A 13,039-nucleotide genomic window follows, 5' to 3' on the forward strand; every position below is an offset into this window, starting at 1 on the left:
AGAAATAATAAAGTAGTATACCTATTTAAAATTTCTTCTTTTAATTCTGTTATGAATAAAATAAAGTACAAGTCAGCATGTCAGCTTGCTGAATGTTTCTTAATAAGCATAAAGTCTCCTGAGTCTTTCAGCTAATTAATTTTTTCCAGGAAAAATACAGTACCACAGAAAGACTGATCAGACAAAAAGGTGCTGAGAATTCTTTTCCAAGAATGTGAATATTGGATAGAGATAAGAAAAACAATATAATTATTACAAAAGCAAATATTCTAAAACTCAGATTTGTCTCTATATTTTCTTCAATTTGAATATTAAATCCTCAATACACTGAAGTTTCTTCATTTAGTCATTCAAAATAACACAACACTGCAAGATAATTTCAAAACACAAAGAGAAACTAAAATACCACACCTTAAGATTTTAATTCCAATACAAAAAGTAAAATTCGTGTCAAAATATTTTTTAATTTTGGGATTTTTTACTATAAGAAATTATAGAGAAAAATCTACTTCTGTGTAAAATCTACTGTTCTTTACTAATTAAAAAAATATATAGTATATTTATATAAAAATAAGAAATGGAAAAAAGTTTACCTTTAGGTGACTCAGTCTCTTTTGGACTTTGATGCCTCTTTTATTATGATCCTTGAAGTCTGCTGACTGTGGATCTCGTTTGCTAAAATTCTCATTCTCATCGCTAGATGATAAATCTAACTAAAATTCAATAAAATTCTTACATGAGAAAATATAATTGGAGTGTTGTATCTTAATGTGTTTCTCAAGGGTTATTGCTTCTGTTTTCATTTTTCCTTTTTAAATAGTTGACCTAACATTTTCTTGTTAGAAAAATAAAATGCTCTTACAACTCAGAGCCATGTTATAAATACACAATACTTAAGAATTTAAAAGTTAGGTAATTCTAAGTACTAAAATAATAAATTAGGTAATATAAGTAATACTAGTATAGTATTCATTTAATTTTGTATGAAATTGAATGTATCCGATGAAAACTTGTGTTTTTAGTTTAACTCTTTCCTTTAGAAGACCCTAAAGGGCTTCACAAAAAAAAAATTAAGTCTGTAAATACAGCTATCAAAATTAGTCCAAACATACATGAGTCCTTTCAAACTAAGAAACCAATATAACAACAAATGTTGACTATGAAACCTACTATAATATCTCTTACAGAATAATATAAAACCAATCAAAAGAATCAAAAGAAATTTATCAAAATAATTTCAATTAACAGGAATAATTTTAGGTTAAAGTAGATTGAGCATCAGCATTATCAATATTTTAATTCACTTCTAGTAAGTCAATCAGACATTCTAGTTCAAGTAGCAAGTTAAAGCAATTTTTCTAATGAAGTTTTATATGCGTATACGAAGTTAATATGGACTGACTGCATTTTCAATTAATTTTGCACAAATTATACTAGTTTGTATTAGAGAATTAAAACACACAAGATTTCCTAATCTCAAAATTTAGCTATCAGCTATAAACTGATGACAAACGAATACTATTAGCCTTAAGACCTGCCCCCCGACCCAGATTTCACATTCTCATAGTTGTCAATGCCTGCCAGACACTGTCACTTTACTATCCCACATGAACTTCAAACATGTTCAACACTGAACTTACCACTCTTTCTTGTTTTCTCTAAAGATGTGACACATCTGCAACTAGCCCAAGCCAAAACCAGAGAGTCATCGTGGACTCCTTCTTTTCCTTCTTTCAAGCCCATTCAGTAAGCAAATGAAAGAATAAGGCCTTCCAAAAACTCACCCAGATTTTTCTCCAATTTTACTTCCTGGTACTTTTTGTCTTTACAATCCAACCACAAGAGATGCTGTCTCCCCACTTTGTGTTCTTCTTTAAGCCGTTGGGGAATGCCTTCCTTTCTCCCTTCTCTTCCCTAACTGCCACAGATGCTTTAAGATTTAAGTAAGCTGTTATCTTCAAGAAGCTTGCCAGAACTCCCAAGGTCTAGGTTAAGGGTTTATCTTTTCTTATCACTTAACTTAAAAAATTATATGGAAATTATCCACTTACTATCCTTCCTACTAGATTGCAGACTTAACAATACGAGGAAATAATCTTTACAGTATACCCAACATCTTACACAGGTATTTAATCTGAAGGTAGGTATTTAATCTGAATTGCTGGAGTGTACTGACAAAAATAGGAATAGTTTTTTGAAGGAGTTTAAAATTAAAATAGAAATTCCAGTCACATAGTATTTACTATCTATTTTTCTGTTAAACATATACCCATAAGATCAAACATACCTATGGTCATCTATACAGATATTTCTCTTGTAATATTTATTTCAAAAGGAATTACTATACATTATTTGTTATTTACTTACTCTGTTTGGAGGAACCCTGCGCTTTTTGACAGCATGAAGTGGAGAATCAACTTCGCTATTTTTCTGATTCTAGATAAAGTAGATAAATAAAGTAAAAAGTTAAAAAAAAATAGTTTTAAGGGGAACAAAAGGACTTCCCTGGCAGTCCCGTGGTTAAGACTCCATGCTTCCAAGGCCGAGGGTGTGGGTTCGATACCTGGTTGGGGAACTAAGATCCCACATGCCATGCGGCATGGCCAAAAAAAAAAATAAGAGGAACAAAAAACTTTATGTGATCATGTTATTGTGATTATTGAATGACTCACCTCAGGGGACTCCAAAACATTTCCTTTTGTCTTTTTACTTTTTCTTCGGAAAATCTCATCATCTTCACTTTCACTGCTTGTTAACTGTTCATCTAGAACTTATTTAAAAATAATGAATCTGGTCAACAGATTTTAGTTTATCCAACCACAACTATCTATTTTATTTATGGGTCCAATAAGAATTGTTTCTGTCAATCTCAACATTTATTCACTCTCAAACAAGATAGTTTTTTAGAAATTTGGCCCAAAAATCAGCATGGGAAAAAACAGAAAAATAAAAACAATGCCAGTGAAGAAATTAAGACATGATAACTCTTGGTAATAAACATATATTTAACTCAGGTTCAGTTTTACAAATTAACTGAAAAAAGTCCAGAAGAGTGCAAAATACAATTTTATTAGTTTTATTCATTCTAGAATTCATCTCTAAAATCTACTATAGTCTTTCTGCCCTTTGTGTCTTATTCTCTTTCTAGTTGAAGGCTACAAAACAATATATGAAAAGATTTTTTTAATGTACGTATGTACATATGTGTACATATACATATGTGTTGTAAGTGTAAAATAAAAATTGGTAGTCACCCAAATGTTGTAATTGGAACAAGACATTCGTGGGTAGAAAGAATGTTAAAAAACAAAACATTCATGTGAAATCAAATCCTTCAAGTTTTCAGATACTTAAAGTTCTATTTCTGTACTTGCATAAAATTTTGACAGAAGACACCTTTTATGTGTTTTTATGAAACCTTCTATAAAAGCCCTGTGGTTGTTTTAAGATATGTTCATAAATCCTCTGATATGCCTGCTTTTCAAGAGTTGGATCATAATTCTTCTACCCTTGAGGGTGGGCCACACTTGGTCACTTGCTTCTAACAGAAGAATATAATGGAAGTGAAGGTGTGTTACTTCAAAGTCTAGGTCATAAGAGGTCTCATCCTTGCTCTCTTTCTGGCCTCATTCACTCTGGAGGAAGCCAAATGCTATATAATAATAGAGGAAGTAATCCAATGGAGAGGCAAACATGGCAAGAAACTGAGGCCTCTTAACCAATGGCAATGTGATCCTCCAAGCTTATTCAAGCCTTCAGATAACTGTAGCCCTGGCCAACGACTTGACTGCAACCTCGTAAAATATCCGTAGTCAGAACTCTGAGCTAAAGAGTCCAAAGAAATGGTGAAATAATATATGCTGTCCAAAGGAACAGTGAAATAATATATGTTGTTTTAAGTCATTAAGTTGTGGAGGAAATCTGTTATGCAGCAAGAGATAAATAACACAGATTTTGGTACCTGGAAATAGGGAATTACCATACCAAAACCCAAAACTGTGGACATAAATTTAGAACTAGAGAGTGGGCAGAAGCTGAAAGGATTTTTGAGGAAAGTTTTAGTGAAAGCTTGAAGAGCCTCAAAGGAATTGTTTGTAGGAAGATTAATGGCCATTTAGGAGGCCATGGGTGAGGGCTTAGAAAGAAGTAAGAAAAACCTTATTAGAAATTATAGGAAAGAGGATCCTTAATGTAGTGCCAGAAAGTTTAGCAACATTGTGGTAACACAGAAAGTAGAAAATGTACCTAATGGGACTTCCCTGGTAGTCCAGTGGTTAAGACTTCACCTTCCAATGCAGGGGGTTCGGGTTCGATCCCTGGTCTGGGAGCTAAGATCCCACATGCCTCGTGGCCAAAAAAAAAACCCCAAATGAAAATATACCTAATGAATGAGGTGATCTAAGTAAGGAGATTTCCAGACAAAATATTTAAGGTATTACCTATGCTTCTTCCTGTTTAAGTAAAATGTGAAAGGAGAGAGAGGAACTAAAGAAAGTACTGTTAAACAGGAAACAGTTGAGACTTGCTGGTTTTGAAGATTAACAGCTTCTCCAGCTGGCAAACAATATTAAATTAAGAAATGTTCCAGGCAAAGATCTAATCTAGAAGACTGCTAAGAAGCTATTGTGCAAATGGTGCTGAAGGTATAACTGCAAATGCTTTAAGACCTCAGAAAGATCAAAGGTGGTACCTTAGAGTACCATTCAGTCAGATAAAACGCCCTCCAAACATTTTAAAGATGTCTCTTACTTTTCCTCTCAAACAACAGGCCTTCTAAGAAGATTAAGGAACTATCTCTAGACATCTTTGGCTTTGGAGAAGCCAAAGGTAGAGAAGGACTTACCTCCAAAAGATTTGTGGGCACAGCTAGTGTCTAATGGAATGAACCTCAAATAAGATTCACAAGAGATCCACAAAGATTTATGAGAATTATAAGCAAAGAAACACAGCCAGCTACAACTAAAAGGGGCAGAGACAGTATAAAATGAAAAGAGGCCTTTGGATCCCCAAATTTTCACTAAAAGGAAGCAGGCTGAGAAAACTCCACAGGTGCTACCTGTTACAAAATTGAACCAAGCTTCCAGAGTACAAAGCCAAGAACCATGGAGAATTATTAGCAGGCTTTGAGTACTAATCAAGAAACTTCCAATCTCAGCTCTGCTAGATTTTAGAATTGCTATGGACCAGAGATTCCTGTGTGCCTCCCATCACCCTCCCCCACTTTCAAATAAGCCATCTTGGAAGCAGATTCTACATGCCCAGTCAAGTCTTCAGATGAGTGCAACCCCAAGTGAAATCTTGACTATAACCCTAAGAGAAAGCCAGAACCACCCAGTTAAGCAACTCTCAAATTCCTAAACTACAGAAACTGTGAGATGTTATTTTAAGCCACTAATTTAAGGGGAGTAATTTTTTACACAGCAATAAAAAACAAATACAAACTCACAGAGTAAATTTCTCCTCACACTCTATACTAGTAAAACATCTACCCAGACAGATAAACTTGAATAAATCCTTTTTGTAGATGATCACTATATAATTCCACTCATTTTCCTTTTTTCATTATCTTCTATGGAAGCCATAGTTAAATGCAGGGCTCAGCTACAATAAGCAAGTCATTCCAGGAGGCTTTCCTTTTAACTGCTTTAGTGGTGTTTTAATCAACTATTACTGTATACATATATAACAAGGCAAATTATCCTAAGTCTTCTATTTCAGTTAAGTGGAATAATAAATACTAAGTAAATATTCCCTAATAAATTGTTCCTTAATGTATATGTATTCAGAATTATATTGTCCATGGTTAGTAGTTAAGTACAATGCTAGAAAAAAAGTTTTAATGCAAATATGACACAAAGAAAAATTATCTCACCCATTAACACAGACTTAATATAAAGGTGTTAAAGCAAATATTAAAGGATCACAGGCAACATACTTAGTAAAAATACACGTCAGAGTACCTCCAGAATTATGCAGAATAGTCAGTTTTGTTTTTTGTTTTTTGTTGTTTTTTTTGCGGTACGTGGGCCTCTCACTGCCGCGGCCTCTCCCTTTGCGGAGCACAGGCTCCGGGCGCGCAGGCTCAGCGGCCACGGCTCACGGGCCCAGCCGCTGCTTGGCACGTGGGATCTTCCTGGACCGGGGCACGAACCTGCGTCCCCTGCACCGGCAGGCGGACTCTCAACCACTGCACCACCAGGGAAGCCCCGAATAGTCAGTTTTTAAAAATCAACTGTATTTCCAGAACTTATTTTAAATAAGTTTTTAACTTAAATAAAACATTCATTAATCATGCCCTTGATGCTAATGAGAACAGATAAGAAAAAGATTTACAAAGGAAATTCTCATTTTACCCTACAACTATTCTTTTTCCTCAGCCATAAAGAATAAAATTCATAAATAGCCTGCTATAATAATCTATACACAAACTAGAGTTGGGTTCTATAACAGGATCTAAAGGATACTTAAATCATTTTAACACTAAACATCTATTTTCTGGGTTTTCTGTAGAATTAAATCACAGAAATCCAAAGATTCCTATAGATCTGCTATGGTCTTATCTCAATCTTCCAAATACAGTCTTATTTCTAAATTTTGCTATATAAATCCTCTACTTTATACTATCCCACCAAAATCTTACACTTTCCTGCTTTCCCTTTGTTTTCACCATTTTATAACATCCAAATTCCCTCCTGATTATTTTCAGCATATCCAAATCATGAATATTCCTGAGGAGCCAAAATGGAAACCTTCCTTTGAAGTCAACATTTCCAATCTAATCCAGTTCAAAATGTTTTCATCTTCTGAACCTCCTAGATGTCTGCCATCTTATTATTCACTTGGTAGTTATTTCCATGTTTTACTGGTATCTGAATGTATATGTCACACATTTGTTTGTGTTTTACAATAAAGGGCTAGAGCCAAATCTTACACTTCTACATTTCACAGTGCCTAGCATAATACCTTTCCTATGGCATACATGCCATAAGTATATGCAGATAAAATAAATACTGGATCAGTAAGCATCAACTTAAGAAATATATAGTACATCGATTACCTAATTCAATACACCATATACTGAGAAACTACATTTGAAAAATTATAGAATATGATCCAAAGTAATCATTCTAGAAAGATTTGTATTTTATAAAGATGGAATCTTACCTTTAGCAGAATGGCAGGATTGATGCAGATTGATTTGTTCCCTGCTGTTAGCCTTTTCTATAGAAAGTCCCAAATCATCGAAAGTTGAATTCAATGTTTCTTTGAAACTTTGTAGATTTATTTTTCCCTTATTGGAATCTGACTTCCTAGCCATTTCTATTCTCTTCTTAGAAAATAAGTTCGCCGTGTTTGATTGAGAAAGTGGTGTACTCATAACTTTCTCTCTTACTGGCAATGAAAATTGAGAATAACCAGGAGACATAAATTCTTTATTTTTTGTTGCATTCATTGGAAAACATGCAAAAGTTGGACTCCGCTTATCTTCACTTGATGGGTTAGTAATGGTTTCACTCGTAGAACTATCAACATGGTCTCTTGATATTACTGCTTGATTTGAAACATAATTCACATCATTTATCTCCTTAATGTCTAAACACCCTCCAGATAGATCATCTAAAATTTTATTCTTATTTGTATCTGATGCATGTTCTAGTATTTCATCATCAGTATCTGGACTACAAAATCCTAAATCAAAGGTAACAGAAAATAAATCCTTAGAGCAGTCAAAACCATATTCATCATTCTTCAGTTTTTCCTCATGTACACCTCTCAAATCTTCATGAGATTTCCAACTATTCGTATCACCGATAATTTGACCTTGGGGTTCAGAATTATTGCCTAACAAAAGTTCATCAGAAATTAAGAACTGAGAGCCCAGTGCCATTTCACTTAGAGCAGTTTTGTCTGACACACATAAAGATTTGCATTTACTGTTCAAGGGAGGAAGGTTCACATCATTACACTCTGTATTAACATCCTCAAATAATAGCAAACTCTCATCCTGATCAGTATGCAATATTGGGAGGCCAGTGTTATCAACATCATGATTCTTTTCTTCAACAAAATACTTTGGAGGGCCAGTGTTTATTTGAATATGATGGTTGGATACTAAATGTTCATTTTTAATATCTTTATGTACTTTATTATAGTAACAGAAGCTTGGTTCAGCAGAAATCTTATCATTAATTGTACCATAAAGACAACTTTTTTCAGAAGGATGAGTAATAAATTTAAGTGAACTCAATTCTAAATTCTGTTGAGAATTTATAGTTGAATGTGACATCAAACAAGTGGATTTGTCATTTTGTAAACACTCTGTGTAGGGTACAAAAAGCAAGTTCTCAAGTGCAGAACCCTTAGAAATTTCATATTCCAAATTTGAGAGTGCACTAAGAGGCGGAGGAGAATGAGATAAAAATCTCTCTACATTAGCTAGCACCTCTTTTGTTAATGAATGACAATTATAAAATTTGTCATCTGTTCTAGCTATATAAAGCTCATCCTCAAATGGAAAAAATAAGCTAGATGAAAGAGATTTCTCATCACTGAAACTGTTATAACCAGAATCTAAAAATTTTCCAGTAAATGAACTAGTAGATTTATTTGTAAACTGACAATCTGCTAATAATCCACATGACCGATTACCTACATTTTCACTGATAGCACATGTGGCAGCAACTTCATCTGTATCTGATACTCTTTTATCATTTAGTAGGTCTACCTGAAAAATATTTTTAGCAGTAGAACTGCCATCAGTATCTAAAGGCCCCATAACAACCTCCTTATGTTCTTTTTTAGGTTGATCTTTTTTCAGTTCTTTGGAAGCTTTTTTTTTTAGAGAAGCAATTTCAGTTGGTTTGATACGAATTTGTTTAAAAATTTCAGCACATTCTTCATCAGATTCCGTTATTGAGAGTGATTTGCCTTGATTTATATTCTTTGTAAATGAAGATTTCTTGTTACTAGTAAAGATGCCATTGGCAAAAGGATTATATTCATTCCTGGGAGCACTAGATGTTGAGCTAACATCTTCCGTTTGTAAATAAGATTTAATTTCCAATTCATAGCTGCATTCTCCCTATAAAGAAGGAAAATGAAAAATTCATAGGAAAACAGAAAAAAAAATTCTAAAGATGAGTTTTACTCTGCTAAAATATTTTCTAAACAATATTACATTATTCAAATGATCTTTTATACCTTAAAAACTTATTCCAAGTCAAACAAAATAGAAATGACACTACTGCAAAATTATCATAAATTATCTTTTATCAGTTAATATTTTTGTATTCCCAGTACCCAGTACATGAGAGACCCATGATAACTATTTGGAGAAAGTACAAATTAATACATAGAATATGATTATAAACACTTTTTTCACTTCTGACATTTAATTGAACAATTATTCTAATTTTCTAAAAGTAGATATTTAAGAAATTAATATATATAAATGAAAAACACACATATGTATGTTAAATTTACTCTCTTGATGAAGGTAAACTAAGAACAGCTTTTGAAACATCTGAAATAATGGTACCTGTATGTCTTCTAGGCTGTAAGCTAGAATATACTGTTTTTAACAAATTTCCTAAGAACAGTTCTAGTGAATTTCCAAGTCTTACTTATCTCTATATCTAAAAACTACAGTCCCCACCATCCCTGACTCATCCTTCCCTCTTGCCCATGAATGCCACTTTAGTCAGGATTCTTCTACTCTTCAGGGACTTAAGCAATTAAGTATTGCTTATTGTATTTGAATAATAAATACAGTAAATATTAATGTGAAAATGTCTGTCTCCCTGCTAGGATATATGCTCCCTATAGAAAGTTTTATCTGACTTCTTCACCAATGTAGCCACAGGGCCTAGAACAAACCATGCCATGTAGAAGGCACTAAATAAATGTGTTACTTTGATGCATAGGCTTTGCTGGGGTCCAAAAATAATTACTTTATTTACATGTATTCATGAACAACAGCTAATAAAAATAGCAGCTACAATCTATTGAGTAATTACTATGTGCCAGTTTCTATTCTAATTGCTTTATGTGTATTAAGCCACTTAATCCTCACAACAATCTTATGAAGAAAGTATTATCATTATCCCCATTTTACAGATAAAACTGAGGCACAAAGAGGTTAAGTAACTTACAGATGCACAATTAGTAAGAGGTAAAGTTGGGCTTCTAACCCAGGCATTTTGGATTTCACGCTCATAATACGTTCATCATTCTGACTCTCTCAAGGAAGAATAATCAGGAAACTGCTCAAGAAATCACTAAATCTCTAAACTACCACCAGGATGAAAGAGACATACCAAATAACCTATATGATAGAAAACATTTATGCAGATCCCAATCTAACAATAATCCTAAATTAGCTCTACAAACAGTTTATATAAATCATTAAATGGGAATTCCCTGGAGGTCTATTGGTTAGGGCTCAATGCTTTCACTGCTGGGGCCCAGGTTCAATCCCTGGTCAGGGAATTAAGATCCTGCAAGCCATGCAGCATGGTCAAAAAAAAATTTTAAATAAAAGAAAATTTTTTAAAATCATTAAATATATTAAAATTTTACTCTGATCTATCAATATTCACAGATGACATTCTTCTAACTAGGTCTACTTCTCCTAAGACAGAAAACTAGCTCCTCACTGAGATCACAAGAAGCTATATAGAAAAACAAAAATAGTCTAGCTATGATTATTTATAATAAATACTTGTTTCTTATAATAAAGACTTCAAATTAAGAAGAATAAAGATTAAGTATTCTAGTTTCACTGGCATACCAGCAAGAGAAAGTTACAGTAGAACCCTACCTCTTCATGTCTCATTCCTTCTATCATTTGCATAATGTTTACGAAATGGTGACATCGATCTGAATGGTCGACTTGATATGTAGGTAAAGGATGATCCTGCCACAGTCTCCATTCAGAGAGAGAGAGTTGATGAATTCCAGTGGTTGGTTCTTGAGTCTTGATTAATGATAAATTTAACATAATAAAAACACACATACTCAGATTTCACACACTGATTAAAAAAATACTTAATATACAGATAGCCTACCATAAATAATTTTAATTCATTTAGGTATTTTCAACTAAAATCTCAGGAGAAAAAAGAAAATACTTTTATAAAGTACAAAGATGTCCTTTTAAACACATTTTTAAAATAACTGTTACATGTATTGCTTTTAAAATTAGAAACAATAAATGTCATTAAAAATGAAATACACAAATAAATAAATGTTATATGAGTTACTAGTTCGCCATATTCCTGTTTATATAGTCCCATGTTAAGAGCAAATATTTAAGAAAATGTGTGGCTTCAAAATTACTATTATGCTAGATTTATATTCTATAATCAAATAAAGAGGCAGTCATAATCTCTCAGTGATACTGATCCCAATTCTTCATGCCTACTGCCATTTCTCACCTTCCCTGTTAGTGAATAAAATACAAATTCTCAAGAGCCATATATTTCTAGCCCTATAAATCTTCCCAAAGGAATCTTCCTTGAGGTTGTTTTTCTAGTTCTCTAGGTTCATATGTAACCTTTGCTCAATTCTCTTGACTTTCATTAAGTTCATCAATAATTTGTTCATAGTAAACAAAATAAACAAATCTAAGATCCAATTTAAAGTTTTACTGTAATTTCAAAGCAAAAATTGAAAACAAGTTTGTACAAAGATGCTCATGACAGCCTAATTTTATATTAGTAATATACTGAAAATAATTCTAAAACATGACAGGGAAAGAGCCAAATTATGGTATATTGCAGAGCAACATAACAATCATATAAATTACACCTACACAGACATGTTCATATGCAGAAAGTAATAAGAAAAGTCAGAACTTATGTAAATATATTACAGTCATGTAAAAATATATATACAATAATACAAGAAAATTAGTAGTTTTACCAAATTAGACTTTAATATTCTTTTTTACACTGCTTACATTCTTAATTTTTACATAAGTTGACATTCTGATCATGAACATTCATTCTCTTTACTTCCAAAGCTATTGCACAGTCGCTATAAAAAGCATCTGAAAACATGTTCAACTTACTGGTCTGTTCTCCTCATTCTGTAAAGATAGAAACTGAACTTGAGGCAATGTTATTTCCTTAATTTCATCAGTGTCTCTTAATCTATATCGTCTGTTCCATAATTTAAATTCTTCTTCTGATAAGAACCAATCATTCTTTGAATTACTCTGCCTCATTCCTATAAGTTTAAAAAATAATTGAAAGAGGTTTAAAAAAATCTGCCAGGCAAACACAAAATATATGACATCAACTCAAATGCTCTACCTGTTTATGTCTACTCATCTCTGCTAAACCACTGATTCTATACCTTAAAATTAGTGTTCTTCATATAAAAACTCTGGTTATCACTTCCTGCTTCTACATATCTCCTAAACTTCTCTCACCTCTTTGAAAGTACTAGTGCACCCTTCCATCTAGAGCTAACCTTTGGTAATGACTTTATTATCAAAACATCATCAGGCAGCTAGGCTCTCAGTCCTGGTTTCTTTTGGACTCTCTCCATTTTGTTGTCTAAGACCTGGCAGGAAACAGATAACTCACAGATGAAAACTAGTATCATGATTCTAGCATAACATTATCGGAAAAGTTATCTGAAACTGGTGTGGGGGTGGGGGAGATGCCAAGACTAAAGTCTTAAATGGGGTGGGGGGGGGTTGAAAGGGGATAGGAAAGACCTACTGCTTTAAATAATGACATAATAATATACTTTTTAAAAAATGTATCGTAAATTAACCCTTTTTTAAATTTCCATAATCTTTATGAAGGAAAACAATCACCAACATGGAAAGGATAAAAAATACAAACCTATAACTCTGGTCCCAATACAGATGAGGGCAGAAAAAAAAAAAATCAGAAAGACTACTGAATTAGGAATCAGGAAGCTTCTGTCTTAGCTAGTCCCAAATATTATATAGAAAGCTTTTATAAAATAAGGGGTTTGAACTAGGTGATCTCTCAGGTCCCTTTCAGATTTAGCAATCTGAGGCGCT

The 13,039-nt window shown here is 33.1% G+C and overlaps 1 protein-coding gene across 4 annotated transcripts in view; it reads right to left on the reverse strand.

The window, feature by feature from the left end:
* The window catches only part of FANCM (FA complementation group M), a 55,530-nt gene that overhangs the window by 13,036 nt on the left and 29,455 nt on the right, over nucleotides 1–13,039 (reverse strand). For 3 of the 4 annotated variants that reach the window (XM_079913682.1, XM_079913681.1, XM_079913680.1), the window contains 6 exons: nucleotides 12,071–12,228; nucleotides 10,820–10,975; nucleotides 7,165–9,082; nucleotides 2,673–2,770; nucleotides 2,368–2,436; nucleotides 594–713 (listed from right to left, as the gene is read on the reverse strand). In XM_079913682.1, coding sequence (XP_079769808.1) covers nucleotides 594–713; nucleotides 2,368–2,436; nucleotides 2,673–2,770; nucleotides 7,165–9,082; nucleotides 10,820–10,975; nucleotides 12,071–12,228 — 2,519 coding nt within the window. The remainder of the gene's footprint in view (nucleotides 1–593; nucleotides 714–2,367; nucleotides 2,437–2,672; nucleotides 2,771–7,164; nucleotides 9,083–10,819; nucleotides 10,976–12,070; nucleotides 12,229–13,039) is intronic. The other variant, XM_079913683.1, reaches the window with a different exon arrangement.

The sequence above is a fragment of the Stenella coeruleoalba genome, assembly GCF_951394435.1.
Source record: "Stenella coeruleoalba genome assembly, chromosome: 2".
NCBI lineage: Eukaryota > Metazoa > Chordata > Mammalia > Artiodactyla > Delphinidae > Stenella > Stenella coeruleoalba.